Raw genomic sequence first — 16,671 nt, 5'->3', positions numbered from 1 at the left:
CAGTCTGACGCGAAGGACCAATTTGATCCAATTACGAGAAAATCCAGGTCTTACTACGGGCATCTTACCCAATATGAGACCTGAATTGGTCGGGCGACTCAATGTGGACCCGAGTACGGGGTTTCGATTTTGTTTCAGGCTGTCCTATTCTCTGTGCCGTTTCAGGGAACGTTGTTTTCGGTAAATGGATCTCTTAAAGGTAAAAACGGAGGAGGAAGCTCTGTCTGCGGGAGCCAATTTCGGATCTAAGCTCTGACGATGGGAGCCAATTTCGGATCCAAGACGAAAGATTGAAGAAATTCAAAGGATAAGATTAGGAAGAGAATAAGTTTTTGGGGGGTTTTTTTTTTAGATCGGGGGGGGAGTTTTTTTGGATCGAAGAGCTAGCTTCAAGTTTTTTTTTTTCAAGGTTACTAGTTCGATTTTCATTAGAGGGGTTTTTTTTGAAGATCAAGGGGGATTGGAGAGGAGCTTCATGCTTCGGGTCGGGGAAGAAAAGACGGAGAATTGGGTTTTTCTTCTTCATAGGGTTTTTGGAAGACTGAGGCAATCGTTGCTGAAATCAGTGTTGTAATGGTGAATCGGGATTTTTTAATGAAGTGGGTTTGATTACTCTTGACTGTTTTGTGAAATCGAGTTACGTCTATGATTGAAGAATTAAAAGAGTGTCTATAGGATTGAGTATGCGGAGTGAATGAAATTTATTGGGTTAATCTAACAAGACAGTCAGTGGATACAAGATCGTAAGTACAAAGCGGTATCGGAGATTAGCAGATTGGGTTGTTCGAGGTTCTCTATACTGTCTAGAGACCTACCGGCTGGGGCAAAAAGGACTTCGACAAGCAATCGAAGGGCATCCGTATAGATTTACGGTGTATTCTTGCAGTCGTTTATATTCCAGCAGTCAAAAACTGATAAACTGCTTGACTATTGGCGAATCTCCATACTACCTTCTACAGCCAGACGCCCGATGCATTCTCGAGTAGGAAAGCACGTAATACGACAATGGACACAGAATACAGACTTGATATCTACCAAGAAGTTCAAGAAGAACTGACAAGAACTAGATTAATCAGATGAATACAAGAACAACACCAGAGAGGTGAGCTAGAGCTCCAAGAGATGTGTTGTCGAGACTGAAGAACTCTTCAGCCTCGATTCCAATATATACTTCTATTTAGGAAGCTTCTCAAGCAACTTCTACCAACTAGGAAGCTTCTAGAAGGTTCCAGAGGCTTGCTTCTAGAAGGTTCTAGAAACTTATCTCTAGAAGGTTCTAAGGACTATGTCCCTAACATCTTCTACCAACTAAGAAGCTTCTAGAAGGTTCCATAGACTTGCTTCTAGAAGGTTCTAAAAGCTTGTCTCTAAAAGGTTCTAGAAACTTGTCTCTAGAAGGTTCTAAGGACTATGTCCCTAACAAATTTATGAAGTTTATTTATTAAATATTTTGTTGGATGGAGGATTATCCATCTTTCTTCTTGGTTTTTTAAAATAGCATTGCTTAGAGTGAAATGGATTTTTTTTTCATGTAACATATCAAATTTTTGTTGTAAAATATCTTTTACTTGCTAGATTAAGGAAATCTTGTTGCTATTAATGATACAATCATCAACATAGACTATAATTGTGGCAAAATCCTTTTCATTTTCTCTTTTGATATAAATATTTGCATCTGATTCTAGACGTTGATATTTATGAAGAAATAAGTATTGACCTAATCTTTGATACCATGCTCTAGAAGATTATTTAAGATCATATAGGGATTTATTTAACTTACATATCTTATTAGTATGTATAAGAGGCAATCCCTTTAGAATAGTCATATAGATATATTCTTTTATAAAATTATTTAAAAATACTATTTTAATATCTAATTGATGTATTTCTAGATTATGTTGAGTGGCTAAAGCAAGAAGAAGTTTGATGGACTTAAGTTTGACTACAAGAGAGAATGTTTCTATGTAATCAATGCCTTGAACTTGGATAGAACCACTTGCAACTATCATTACTTTATACTTGTCAATACTTCTATCAGCTTTAGTTTTGATTTAAAAAATCCATTTTGGATTGATTATTTTTCTATTAGGTGGTAAATTTGTCATTTATCATGTATTCTTCTTGTTTAAGGATGTAATTTCAGCATTGATTGCTTTTTGCCATTCTTGAGCATCATCTCTCTCCATTGCTTCTTAAATGGAGTTTGAAGCTTTTATGATCGTAGAAACAAGGTGGACTTAGTGATGTCTATGATAATGGTATTTATACGCTTTTCTTCTTTATATAGATTCTAATAAATTTATGGTTGGTTTAATAATTTTTGTTGGATGAGAACTAGAAGGAAGATTTGGATCTTGCAATGTGGAATGGGCTTCATCATATTCAAGAGATAATAAACCAACAATGACTCAAACAAAATCCTAGAATTGTTGATCCTGCTGCCAACAATTGTTCCATATGTGCTCTAAAGGTATGTATGTGTTTAATAATACTGTCACCTTTTCTCGTTATTAAGATATACAATTTTTCTTTTAAATACATCTTAGTTATTGCATCATGTAATTCAAATATTTTTACTAGTACTTGCCATATTGAATTTGCTGATGTGAAACAATATTGTTTTCTAGGCAATTGATGATTATGGTTAAAGACAAGGTATCCTTGTCTACCCATGTGCTTATACTCCCTACTCCTATGGTAGATAAAACTAAGATTTTGGCACCAACTTCAGCTACTGTTGGTTCTATTGATAAGCATTCTTTACCACTAACTATGGATTATAACTTTTTAGCCTTGAAAAATAATATTAATCTATATTTTCATATATTAAAATATGAACCATCAAATTTTGAAACATGATTGATGTCCACTTTTTGTGTCAACTTCAATACTCTTAATTTGAAGTTGAATTGAAATTATTTATTAATTCATTCTTGATCAATTCAATTTTATCTTTGCTTATTATTTGTATGTTGCTATTTTCAAGTTTAGAATTGCTTCTCATGGTTTTCAGCAATTCTTTTCTAGGTAAAGCATTTTTTAAAGCATTTTTTAAAGCCTTCTAAGGATCAAAAATTTCTATTGCTCTGATATCATGTTGGAAACAAGTATATATTAATATGATCAATTCTCACACAATATATTATGTGTACAAGTGTGACACCAAGAGTTGGTTTAAGGTCACAATTAAGTAGATAGTATTCTATATTGGAAACTAGTGTACTATACTGAATATTTCTCCCAAATATGCAGACTATGACAATTGTGTCGAAACCAAACGCTCAACAAGAGCGTTTTACCATAGGTGGAGGTCTAGTCAGTTGGCAGAGCAGGAGACAACCCACTCTCTCTCGATCTTCTACAGAATCGGGATACCGGGCACCTAGCGACGGAATTGAAGAAGTGGATTGGCTCAAACGACTGGTATTAGAACTCTAGGTGCCCTTACTTGATTCAATTCCCCGCAATCCTACTCTCAGCATTCATATCTTTTGTGATAACCAGGGAGCAATTAAACTAGCTCAAAATCCAGTCTTCCATGCAAGGTGTAAACACATTGAAACTCATTATCACTTTATTAGAGAGAGAGAGTTTTAGAAGGAGAAGTTACATTGAAATACATGAACACAAGCTGCCAACCAACAGACACACTCACCAAACCTTAAGAAGAAATGAATTTCTTGAGCACAGAAAAACTCTAGGCATGCAAAACCTAATTGAATTCCAAGAGCTTCTCTCCAACTCTGGTGGTCACATGCGAACTCGGGAGAATTTATTAGGAAACAGGAATTGCAAACAGGGATGTAATGAAGTATATGAATTGGAGGGGCAGCCGGAAATGCTCATATAGGAGAGAGATCGGCTACCAAAGCTGGAAAGAGAGTCATCTACAGATCAAGGCTACCAACACAATTGATTAAATCCAACAACATTCACCAGTGAACCTAGCTAGGATGCAATCAATCTCCAGCAAATGTGTGAGTAAAACTCAAAACAATCCGAGCAAGGGCCATCCCCAACATGTACAAATATGTGGCTAGTGCCGGCACACTTCATTTGAAACAAGTTTAACAAAAACAACAGGGTTCAAGTTGATATTCAATACTATGATGCTACACCAACTCTCAACCGCTTAATGGCATGCTTACAAAGGAAGAGACTATCCTTGCAACGCAGGCCTTAAACGAGATCGAGAATACTTGCTACCAGAAGTGAAAGCAGGTAGAGAAGTGTGGAGGCGAAACAGTGATAGTTCGGCCAAGTTGAAATAAATATTTGGAACGTATGAGCCATCGGTTCCCAAAGCAACTCATATATTACCACCGGCAAAGAAAACAACCAGGAAGTCAGTGGGAAGGCGACGTCGTGATAATTCAGCCAAGTTAAATGTAGCATCAGAAACATGTAATACAGTAGTTCCTGAGCCATCTCGGAGTCCTGAGCATGTGTTAGCTGCCCTAAGCACTGAAACTATAAGACACGATTTCGATTTGAATACTAAATCAGACTTAGGTACTGGAGTAGGTAAAGTTCTAGACTCTTAGCAACCTATGAAAGATGGATATTCTACACCTTTGGGTGCGGATGACAAACGTTTGAAACATTTGAAGAGACAAGAGAAGGATTCCACAATTTGGAAAAGGTTATCATCTCGACTAGTTCACGTTGCACAATGTGGAGAGGACATGCCGCAATCTTTTGATTATCCTAAGGACTCCGCTGCGTGGTCTACACCCATTGTTTTTCTCGCGAACATGCCTAAAGATGGGAAGAAAAGAGCATTAGCGCAGGTTTTGCCCTCTTTAGGTTCTATTATTTCTCATTTCAAGTCCTGGGATAAAATTCAGCTTCAATTTTGCAGCTTGTAGTGTTTCTGTGCGGTTCTACGTTTACATTTTCTTTACTATATCACCGTACATTCATGTTTTGACATGAAGCTGAGTTTCTCATGTGGTTTTGATCCTCACATCCGGGTACATCTTTTGAGAATGGAAGGTGTGCTGAGCTTCCGATGTGGTACTGGCAGTTGGTAGAGAAACTTGGAGGAAAAGTGACAGGCGATGGAGGTCAGTGTACGCACGTCATTGCGAGCGAAGTGAGAAGGACCTTGAATTTCTGCACAGCTCTCTGCAGTGGGTAAGATCTGTATGTACATTCTGAATTTTGTAGTGATGCATGGTGTGATGATCGTAATGCTGTATGCGTGCGTGAACCTTCACTGACAGGAGATGACTTGTGGTACACTGAAGAAGGACCAATTCATTTCATTCTGATGTTGCTTCATTCAGTTTCCCTGTTCTTCTTGGTTATCAATCCCGCGTATCTATGTTTGACTGGCAGGGCATGGGTTGTTACACCGGACTGGCTGAAATCAAGTATTAGGCATAAATCTTTCGTTTGTGAGCGCCTCTGATTTTTCATATTTAATCGTTTCCCTGCCTGTTACAATTCTAGTTAAATATAGTTATGCAAACAAGTTTATCTGTACATCAGCTCAATGTCACCCTTTTCTTAATAGTTTTGTGGCTTGTGAGAGAATTAGGCGAAAAGGAGTACCTTCTTAGAGATAAGGATTATGAGTCCAAGTATGAAGTCCTCTCTCAAACGCGATTCGATCAGCTCAACACAAACCCTGCTCCTTATTTACTGGGTTCTCCATCTACCCGATTCAACATGTGCAGCCTCCTCTGGACACTATTGCCAAGCTAACCCAAGCCGCAGGAGGAAAGGTATAAAGTATCTCCATGAACGACCGTAGTTCATTTATTCACGATTGAATCGTGGACTTGATTTGGGTATTTGTGTACCTTAATGTATGTCACTATGTGAGGCATCTAGATTAAAACCAAAATTGTGTAAGCAGATCCTGAAATGTTTTGATGATGCCTTGAAACATAATGATGAATCGTACACCATCATTCTAGCTTGAGAGGACAACAAAGAACATGAAGTTTCAAAAGCAGGACTGCGAACTTTCACTGGCGAATGGTTTATGCAAGTTGTAGTGAAGCAAAAAAATAGATTTGAATGAGAAAGTCACGGAAGACGTTCATGTATCGTTGCCTCTGTATGGTTTATAGTATGTGCCAAGTCCAAACAGCTCAGTCATGAAAATGAATTTCAAGTATCTTGAGCAACACAGCCCTTACAGGATATCGAGTTGGAACCATCCTAACCTTTGTACCAGGCTTCATTTTACACTAGTATTAGAAATAAATTAGGATATTTTTGTACAATTGAGTTCCAAATGAATGTATATTATCAGAGTCTTGTATGTTCCAAATTTTCGTTTAAGTGACTATTTGACTTCAAATTAAAAAGTAGCATATAGATTGACTATTTGTTGCAACTGTGAGTCTGGATAATCTGTACTCACTGTCTCATAAAAGAACACAACTTTGAATTGTTTAACACCAAACCTCAATGCGCCATGTCTTATGTGATGAAATTCAAAATCTTACAAGCCTTTGTCATAATGTTTTTTTTACATGGTTGGTGGATGACAGTATGTATGATAATATTAACAATTAATAATTTTTTATTGTTTAAGTTCATTCTGTTCATGTAATAATTTATTTACTAATTTTGATGAGTTATAAAGTTATGCCCCTCAAACCATTTGAAACTCCAAACAAGCTTGTTATCTTGCTACTCCAATTCATCATTTATAGTCTATAACTCCTCATTAATGTTTTCAAATTACAAAAATTAAATTAAATAAATTATAATAGAGACATTTACAAATTCAAGCAAAGGTTCATGTCAGAACAATGCACAAAAATGTACTTACAACTCTTAGAAAGACACAAAAAGGAAATCAAGAATTGATGTTCAGAAGAGATTTAGAACAAAATATGACAATCTTTTCAAGTTTGATAAAAAAGTTTCTGTAGACACCATGTTGAATTTTCGGACAAAGAAAAAATCCTAACATCCATCTTTTGAATGTGATATCTATGAATGCAACATCCAAGAAGTGTCCTTTTAAACCATATAAAATATGTATATATATATATATATATATATATACACATACACATGTATATGTAGATATGTTAATATGTAGGAGCAATTTGTTTGCTGTGGGAATAACATATTATTTACTCATTGAGATGTAACTAAGAGCAATACAATCTGGATGGACACACAAATGGGTGTATGACATTATAAATGTATGAAAAATATACAAACAGACAGAAACCTCTCTTACTTTAATAAAGAAGAAGATGTTATATGTGTTGTTGGGTCTATCATTTGCATGGTTGTCTACACAAAATTCGTTGAAGTCTGAGCACACGAAGACGATGAGTACATGATTTGCGTGAGACTTCGATGACGATGCTATGTAACCGTCGCAAGGATTGTGAGAACGGCGGCATTGAGGAATCGACGTCGTCCGCATGCAGCACTTGCATGAAGCTGTTCCTCCGCTTCTGATTTGCAATACTTTGCGTGGAATCTCCTCAACGTGCCGACGGTGTCGACGGGATCGACTGAATTTGTTGCCTTGTCTGCAGCGATGAAGATGGGCCCCTTCTCCATCATGGGAATCTGGTTCGTCGTTCTGCTTGCTGCAGTCATGCTCATGGTCTTCCTCTCGCACTCAACCACGGGGCCCTTCACAATTCTGGACCTGCGCGAAGTAGCAGCCAGCGCCAGCACCAATTTCATGCCTAACAATGTGTCGAAGGTTGTAAACACATAGACTTACCCTATGCCTGCCTGGGTTGTTTAGCAACGTCGTTTAGTCACCTCCTGCTTTCGATTCGAGGAAAATAGTGCTGAAGTTCCGCAGAGTCCTGGAAGCAAAGAATGCGGTTCCAAAGTTCAACGAATATACCCAACGATTGTTCAGATCACAGCCGGGATCGAAGAGTGCGTTACCACACATCAAATCCTCAACCTGTCTGCCATCACGTCACAACCTGATTCATCTAAGATTCTATGGACTTCGGCTTTGGCAATGGGAGTGATCGACGCAAGGATCAGCAAATTTGAGTGTCGTTCGCGGTTCTCCATGCAAGTGCTTCATGTTGTGGATCGCAACGGCATAACGAAACTGGCAGCACTGATTACACACGAACACTAATCTACTCGGCAAGGATTCATGGGCCATTCATTAGCGAGGGAGACGACCCATCTCAGTTTCAGTTTCAGTTCCTTCGATGAACTGCATGAGAATTACTTCCATGAGGATTACTTTGCATGAGGATTACAAATACAAATCGGGACCCGAAGGCAACGAGAAGGCGCATGCAAGCGACAAGTTGGCTCATTTGGTGACGCGCTGCGGCACTTCTGCGTCAATGGCAGCGGTGGCAGGAACCGACTCTTCTGCTCCATTTGATAATGGACGTCGACCAGAGGTCGAAGTAAACCGTGACGGTAGCCGTGGCGATGGTTGAGGTTGGAATGCTCCAACTTGAGTAGCTTATTACTTGAGGGTTTGTGAAGGTACCAAAAAATCTACACAACTTCCTTCGTTTGTATGATACATTTTTATTGACACATACATGTTTTGTCACATCAAAATTGAAATAATCCAAAATGAAAAATATTGTGAATAAACTAAGATTTTGTTGAGTTGTATATTAAGTTAAAAAATGTGTTGGTCTTTCTTAAAATATATTATCAATTATTTTTTAAATGGGATTTCAATTAGTTATATATAGAGTATTGCTAATGTCACCACAATTTTTTTCTATTGTCATAGCAATGTGCCACCCACTCAACATATTTTTAGTTTTTTTTCAATCAAAATATTTTTTTAATATTTTTAATACATACATTGAATCATGATGAAATGGTTGTAGTGAAATTAGAATTAATTTTTCTATAATAGAAAAAAAAATGTGTGTTTGATGGATGGAAAAAACTTCTTTAGATGCAAGTGTTATTTATTTTTGAAATTTTATTTATGTGTTTAATATTTTTATTTATTTAATCATCTATTATATAAATTTGATTTCTACTTGGTATTTTTAGATTTTATTGATGCAATATTTTTAATTAAAATTTATTTAAATAATCATGTAAAATAAATTTACTTTGTAACAAATGATTAGAGTTAAATTATAGTAGTTAGATAGTACTTAGAATAAAATCATATATAATAAATTTAATAAGATCTATTTAATAAGACATAATTTTCCGTTATATTTATATTTATATTTATTTATTTGGCTTTATGCAACATCTTATGTAAAAAAATTAAAGTTATTGATTTATAGCCATGTATAGATACAAATTGAACTAAAGCAAACATAAAGAATGAAACTAATAGAAACTTTAATTTTTTCTATTTACATTAATATTTTTGAATGAGTGACTTGAATTTCTTTAATTTATTTAAAATTTTAAAGATTTAACATTCAAAATGTAATTTTTTATAATTTTTATGTATGTAATGTTTATAAAATATTGTTATATAATGATATATGTATATATATATATATATATATATATATATAAGAATCTAAGAAGCTTCAAATGAATATGAAGAATTTCTAGAATAACTAAAAACATCTTAATACGAAATTAGTCTATTTTAAATCTTGGATGGTGTTTTAATTTAAGTTGCTTTTTAAGATCACATGCATTCAATGCATCTGAGGTAAATATTTATGAATTGGTGTATCAAAGAATATTCTGAAATTGTAATCTGTCTGAAAAACATGTTATCTAACAAATTTTGTTGAATGATTTATTGATGGCTTTTTTTTAAAAAAAATAATACTTTTTGTGAGTACATACATACATACATACATACATACATACATAATTCCTTACACATATACATGCCTATGAATGTTTTTGGTGAGACTCTATACATTGAATGGATTCGAAGGGAAGGCCAGTGCCAGCAAAGATGAGGACAATTATTCTAACAAAAAGAACATAAACCAACACAGAAGAAAAATGAAAAAAGAAAAATATAATATTAGAATAAAATAAAGGATTGATTCACGCACCTCAAATACAGACTATTGGAAAAAAGCAGATAAAGCATCAAGTGAGACAGTGATCAAGCTCAGTACTTTCCCACGGATGCTTTAATTGCGAGTATTTTATGAGACCACCTACCAGGTATCAATGACCAATTTGTCTCTTCACAGCCCCATGGAATTCCAGTACCCTTCCTTTATTCATTTATTCATTCATTCTCACACACAAACATTCCACATTTTTGTATCTTAAAACAGCCAAAAACACATATGGACCATCTGTGGACACTGAAACACTGCCCCCCCCCCCCCCCCCCCCCCATAGAACCGTGTCGGTGCCACCTGATTTGAGGTCTAGAACGGAGTTTTGCAAGCACCCAGCTGATGAAGTTGGCGGTGTTGGAGCTTCTAATGCATCTTTTAATAACAGCATATTGATTACATGTGTATGAATCTGAATATATATATATATATATATATAGAGAGAGAGAGAGAGAGAGATCAAACACATGGTATGTCGTTCATGCATCTTTGCGGTCTTAATCTTCCCCGCGACCTCTAGAAACTTGGTTGGGGAATCAATCAACTGACTGCGGTGACATGGACGTGATTACTACATCGTTAATTACAAGTCATAATCTTATGAAGGAATGGTAAGTGAAACATCTATTTCCATTGCGCTGCGGCAGGAGGGCGGCAGAGGCGAAACTTATCGGCCCGGATCCGTGCTCCGTCACCGCATAAATCTTCATCGCCGATTGCCGTTTCGATCACACCTACACAGCGTGGTCGAAGCCCTCCATTGCGGATAAATCTCACACTAACCGCGTCGATAGCAGTGGATGCGTAGTTACGAATCTTCGCAAGGTTCATGGTGTCGCTCCACCATGACTTCGTCTGTTGCTGATCAGGCCTTGATAACTGTGCCGCTTTCAGTTCGGAGCTAGTTGCTCCGGATTGGGTTCATAATTACACGATTGAGTTTTAACCGACGAATCTCTTGTATTCGACAGCCGGTAGAAAGTACTCGTGGTTGTTGTTTTGAATGTGTGTTTGAACAAGCTTTGAAGAAGATTTCCGGTGTAGAATTGAACATTATGCGTGCAGAGAATGGTCACACGGCTGGTGCAGTTGAGCGTAGAGACGGTCCAAATTGCAGTCCTCATGGTCCAGAGCCATCGATTTCCGTGAAGGTGGGAACGATGCTAGTATTAGCGCTGCGTGATGTCCAGTCATTGAAGTTGAAGATTGAACTGCGAGGATTGGCCAAGTCTGTCACAATTCAAAATTTAGTTTGTGCGCCGTTCTTACTGGTGTTCATACTCACTGCGGTCGAAAGCGATCAACTCTGGCACACGAGGTCGCTTCAAACATTCCTGTGGGAGCGTCTGTGGTGTTGTAGCTTGTTCAAGGTTTTAGTTTACTTTGGAGGTATAGTCTTGGCTACGACCTTGTACTTTCTCTACCATCCTCGTCGCGTCTATATGCTGGACTTTGCATGCCACAAGCCGCATGAGAAAAACGCCATCAGCAAGCAAGGACTTCTGAATTATGCCGGTTCCAGTGGTTTGCTTAGTGACAAGAGTTTGGACTTCATGAGAAAGATACTAGAGCGATCGGGTCTGGGAGATTCAACCTACGTGCCGGCAGCGATCACGAGCACACCGGCTGACCGCTCAATGGTGGCAGCTCGAGAGGAAGCTGCGACCAACATGTTTTGCTCTCTCGACGAGCTATTTGCAAAAACTGGCGTGAATTCCAAAGACGTCAAGATTTTGGTAGTCAATAGCAGCGTGTTTTGTCCAACTCCATCCCTTTCTGCTATGGTCGTGAACCGGTATAAGATGCGCAGCGACATCAAGAGCATCAACGTCTCAGGCATGGGTTGCAGTGCAGGTCTGATAGCCATTGACCTGGCCAAGGATCTTCTCCACGGCTGCTACCGAAACTCTTACGCTATCGTTTGCAGCCAAGAGATTTTGTGTAGAAATTCCTACTGTGGGAACGACCGGGCGAAACTGGTGTCGAATTGCTTGTTTCGCATGGGGGGGGCTGCCGTGTTATTGTCGAACAGGAGCCGCGACCGGTGGCGAGCCAAGTACGAGCTCATGCACACCGTGCGAACCCACACTGGTCCTAATGACAAATGCTACCAATGTGTTGTTGAGGTCAGTTCATCAGTAACATACCTGATGAGGTTCGAAATCTGATAATTTTGTCCCCCCAAAAAAAACTGACTTAATTTCTGCTTTATTTCTATTTGTATTGGTCATGAGGTTAAACCTTCGATTAGCGGTGTATTGGTCGTTGGTCTCATTATTTCCGATTTTCTGGTTATTCTACCAAGCTTCGCCACTCATTATCTGGCTAAACCCCGATGAAGACCAGGTATGTACCTAGAGGAGGCTGTGGCTAAAATTGTTTTTTTAGCGTGCACAGGAAGAAGACGAAGAGGGCAGAATTGGAGTTACATTGTCAAAAGATCTTATGAGCGTTGCTGGAGAGGCTCTGAAAATCAATATTTCAACACTCGGACCGTTGGTGCTTCCATGGATGGAGCAGCTGCAATTCATCATCTCGATGGTAGGTCGCAAGGTCTTCAAGACGAATACTAAGCCCTACATTCCAGATTTCAAGACTGCCTTCGAGCACTTCTGTATCCATGCAGGGGGAAGAGCTGTTCTTGATGAAGTCGAGAAGAATTTGCACCTAACGGAGTGGCATATGGAGCCATCACGAATGACACTTTACAGGTAGCCAAATATCGATTCCCTTGGACGTCGTGGCTTAGTTGTGTGATATTTGTTTTTTTGTTTGTTTCACATTCTTTCATGGAAATTTTTCTAAACCAAAGCTGCCCTCAAGGATCATCAGTTGACGCCAGAAACTGGTTGTTCCATGAATATGGTAGGTTTGGTAATACTTCAAGCAGCTCGTTGTGGTACGAATTAGCCTACTGTGAGGCAAAAGGTCGCGTGAAGAAAGGCGACCGAATTTGGCAGATTGCATTCGGCTCAGGATTCAAATGCAACAGCGCTGTGTGGAGAGCTCTGCGAACCATTGCGCCGCCGGCTCTAAATCCTTGGGATGGTATCATTGATCAGTATCCTGTGAAGGGGGTCAGTGTGCCATGCGAATTGGTATTTCCACTTCAATCAGCCGCTTCCGCTGGAACTTCCGAGAGGCAGTCAGTTGGGAGAGACCTGAGTAATCCGTAGGCGCTGCTTCAACATCGAAATGATTGGTGTTGAAAATTCCTCTTTTCAAGTGTTTTTTACTACTTTATTTCTTTTTCTTTTGCAAAACCAATTAGGAGCTCTGCTTTCAGTGGTAAACCAAAACCTGTATTTTAGTTTCTAGCAGTCACATTTCATGGAGTGTGAACATGGCTTGATATGAAAAATGTTTTCATTAAAGGGCTTTAAGTGAAGAACAGTGATTTAAAATTAAGGTAGACACGTACTCAATAAGGATGGGCCATACATCCTTTCTTCGAAGTCAACAAGAAGGATGGGGTTCCAAAGTTCTTCCCTGCCCTTTCATTCTTGAGAAGAATGCACAATGCTAATGGTTGCTTGCGAGGGCATTATCGCTTTGGCTACTTGCTCTCATTAAAATTCTAACCAGAGCTCTACATTCAAACGATTTGGGAGGGTATGTTAAAGAACTAAGTACTCTGAACTATAGTAACGCCCTCATGAACTTGATCGAATGCTATGGAAAGAGCAAGATGTCCCACGTGGTAATGTGATGAAAACGTCATTCACTTCGCAGGAGATCATGTCTCAGAAGCTAGCCATGATAGCCCGTCGATAAAAGTTAGGCTTGAGAAGTTGGCAGCCTCTGCCTCCGTTAGGTTGTGCATCCAGTTCACTCGGTATGTTAAGCTTGCTCCAGGACCTGTATTTCCATATTCTCCGTAGTACTCATGCCTGCAGCGAGCGACATCCACTGCACAGTTACTTTGAGGCTGCGGTCAACCAAGTTCAATCAGTGTACTCTACGAAAATAGCCGTTCCATCGCCGAGTCCATAAGAAAACATTCATATCCATAATAAGAAAAATATTTCTTACCTAATCGTTGAGTTGTCCAGAAGGCGGCGTGAACTGAAATAGAACATGAAACGTTTTAGTTAAATAACCTTAGAACCTAAAGAACCTTAACAAGTCATGATGTGTCACACTCCAGATCCATTAAGTAAGCATCATTTAATTTCGACTAGTAAAGGTTGTAAGAGCAATTTTTGTTACGGTAATGGGGAGGTTGAATGAAACACAGAACTTTTTTTTCCTGACCTGGAATTGTACATAGTAACGGTGGTAGGCCAGTCGCTCCAACCCTGAGGATTGATAATGTTGTCCATGTAAGTGTCAATGAACAAAACACGAGAGTATAAGCCGTACGCCCGTCCAAGTAGATTATAACCGGTGCCCGTAATGGAGCCACCCACAAAAATAAATCCGGTGGTTTCATCGTCTGAAGCACGACCCTGTGCTGTGATGCACCCACTGCTATTATCTGCGGTAGATTTTACTTCGCAATACTGAAAAAAAACCAAAAAAGAAACCAATGCAAATTCGTTAACATTTTCTAAGTGACCTAATTGAATCATTGATTCTTGTTCACTGGTTCAGGATATTGGAGTTTCTCCTTTTCTTCAATCCATTCGATGCAGAGATATAGACGCGCAATCTTTTATGCTTTCAACATACAAGAATTGTAATTTGATTTGAAAGAACACGTGATTTCCCTATTCAATTTGACGTGCGTGATATGGGAATTTCAATTTGGCATGCAGAATTAAGTTCGTTGTTCGGACCTCGTATAGTGATTGTCCGTTACCCCAGATTATGTCAATATTCCCTTCAACATAGCAATCTCTGAAGTAATGACGACCTGCATCATCACAGATCGTGTCTTGTGAGCTTAGAAAACCGCACCCATAGAACGCCGCCATGTCCCCACCGATCAGCAGAGCAACAGCTTGAGCACCAGTTTCCCCTGCTACTGCATGTGGTGCCGAATTCTGCAGAGATATTAGGACTCACGTTCAAAGGATGATTTAGAACTTCATCATAAGTCTACACAACCTGACTCCTCAAGCTATCTTACCATGCAAAGCAATACACAAACGAATCCAATACACCTCATAGAAGTCTTAGCAAGATGGATTCTCCATGAATCACCGTCAACCGTTCATGAACATTCAACCTATTTCAAAACCATGAACATGGATATGAGGATTTGATGGCTGACATTGAGATCAACCTGGAAAGTAAGATTCCGTGCAGTGAAATTGTTTGCCCACACTGAGAAGGTGGCACTTCTGAAGGTGGAGTTGGTAGAGTTGGCTGTATCATTGTACGTGATAATCGTCGTTGTTCTCCCAGTGCCTTGGAGAGTAATGTACGGTTTGTTTGATGGGATCGACACTTTCTCCCTGCACAAACCACAAGCTCAGTCTTTTGAAACGCTAAAATTACAATCCAAGTACCTCATTGGTTTTCATGTCTCGAGTACATGAACTTGCAAATCTAGAAAAGAAAGCGATCTTACTGAACAGACAGACATTTGTTAGGCGCTACATCAGACTTCACTCCTGCCAAATTCAGATGTAGAGAATAAAATACTGGAATGCAAAGTTGTGAACAAATGGAGGAGCTTACGTGTAAGTGCCGGAGAGAATTTCAATCGTAACCAATCCTGTGTTGTTTTCTGTCAAGCATTGCAAAGTTCAAGGATTATCAGAAAACAATATCATTCCAGGTATTCAATCAGTGTTCCAGTTAAGGATCTCAATAATCATAGGATAGTGAGAGAAATAAAGAGGAGGTATCAAATCACCTGGAACTGCATCAATGGCAGCTTGCACGGACGTGTAGATCGTCAAAGGGCCAAACCCAAACGAATTTGACATGACAATGAGAGTGGTGCTAGTAGTTGGGGTCGTTGGCGGCGAAGACGAGGCGTATGGAGAGGTTGGGAAACCGATAGAAGTTGACGGAGTGGCTGTTGACGATGTATTTGAACCCGCTGGGTTGATCGGGAAGCTGAACGAAGGCGACATGACTGGAGGAGTTGTAAAGCTGGCTGAAGGTGGAATGTTTGTCGACGAATTCGTGGGATTTGTGGAATTCGATGATGGAGAGGTAGTTGTTGGCGCTGTAGGAAACCACCACTGACCATGACTTTGTTCCAGCAAGTTGCCGAAAATCACAAGTGCTGAAAGAGTAACGATGCTTCTGGAAACTGAAATGACCAAGTTCTCTGCCATTGCATTACCGAGGTCGAGTATTTCAGAATTAGCTGAAACAGCGGGCCTAATGAAATACGTCAGATGTAGGTTTCTGTCGACCAAACTCTCACCTTCAGAATAAGTGGCTTTTTGTCAACCCGAAACAGTAGCATGTCTACAGTGCTCTTTGTAAGATACTGAATAAGGACAAAGAATTCACAAGTAATCATTTCTGCAGGGTGTCCACAACGAAACAATGATATGGACGCAGCCAACAAGGACCTGCAGTTCCACTGTCAAAACGAACTCAGGAAGCAGGAGACCCAATTCTAAGGTGGTTCTGGAGCACATTCAATGAGCGTGTCAGTTGTTGAACATGACCCAAAGCCTACCTTAATCACTCGCTGCAGGTGGACAGAATCCATGATCTCCGCCATGTAATTTCTCACCCTCAGAATTTCGAAACGAAAAGCGTCACAGTGAAACTTCTG

At 39.1% G+C, this 16,671-nt stretch overlaps 2 protein-coding genes across 3 annotated transcripts; one reads left to right on the top strand and one right to left on the bottom strand.

The window, feature by feature from the left end:
• The first annotated feature begins 10,718 nt into the window (after window positions 1-10,718).
• Window positions 10,719-13,395, top strand: LOC112289406 (3-ketoacyl-CoA synthase 11). The gene is made up of 3 exons (XM_024534586.3): window positions 10,719-12,112; window positions 12,384-12,697; window positions 12,856-13,395. Exons 1-3 carry the CDS (start codon window positions 11,042-11,044, stop codon window positions 13,160-13,162), a joined length of 1,692 nt encoding a protein of 563 aa, XP_024390354.1. The 5' UTR covers window positions 10,719-11,041; the 3' UTR covers window positions 13,163-13,395.
• On the bottom strand, window positions 13,320-16,472 carry LOC112289407 (putative pectinesterase 14). Of its 2 annotated transcripts, none has more exons than XM_024534587.3 (7): window positions 15,790-16,472; window positions 15,612-15,660; window positions 15,214-15,385; window positions 14,765-14,971; window positions 14,241-14,488; window positions 14,019-14,051; window positions 13,320-13,876 (listed from the first exon to the last, which is right to left on the bottom strand). In XM_024534587.3, the coding sequence occupies exons 1-7, from the start codon at window positions 16,217-16,219 to the stop codon at window positions 13,723-13,725; spliced, it is 1,293 nt and encodes a 430-aa protein (XP_024390355.1). In that variant the 5' UTR covers window positions 16,220-16,472; the 3' UTR covers window positions 13,320-13,722. The 2 variants fall into 2 exon arrangements, with proteins under 2 accessions (XP_024390355.1, XP_024390356.1); XM_024534588.3 differs by having other exon boundaries at window positions 14,241-14,284.
• Window positions 16,473-16,671: the final 199 nt, after the last annotated feature.

This window comes from Physcomitrium patens, chromosome 12, assembly GCF_059467195.1.
Source record: "Physcomitrium patens ecotype Gransden chromosome 12, ASM5946719v1, whole genome shotgun sequence".
Classification (NCBI taxonomy): Eukaryota; Viridiplantae; Streptophyta; class Bryopsida; order Funariales; family Funariaceae; genus Physcomitrium; species Physcomitrium patens.
Note: the sequence above shows the minus strand (reverse complement) of the source record. Positions and strands in the feature narration are given on the sequence as shown.

Excerpts from the sequence above, each read along its gene's own strand:
- LOC112289406 (XM_024534586.3), top strand. The coding sequence starts at position 11,042 with ATGCGTGCAGAGAATGGTCACACGGCTGGTGCAGTTGAGCGTAGAGAC. Across the intron at positions 12,113-12,383 it reads GCTACCAATGTGTTGTTGAG|GAAGAAGACGAAGAGGGCAG; the intron begins GTCAGTTCATCA and ends TAGCGTGCACAG. Across the intron at positions 12,698-12,855 it reads TCACGAATGACACTTTACAG|GTTTGGTAATACTTCAAGCA; the intron begins GTAGCCAAATAT and ends TGAATATGGTAG.
- LOC112289407 (XM_024534587.3), bottom strand. The coding sequence starts at position 16,219 with ATGGCAGAGAACTTGGTCATTTCAGTTTCCAGAAGCATCGTTACTCTT. Across the intron at positions 14,489-14,764 it reads ACGGACAATCACTATACGAG|TATTGCGAAGTAAAATCTAC; the intron begins GTCCGAACAACG and ends GTTTTTTTTCAG. Across the intron at positions 13,877-14,018 it reads CTGGACAACTCAACGATTAG|GCATGAGTACTACGGAGAAT; the intron begins GTAAGAAATATT and ends CGCTCGCTGCAG.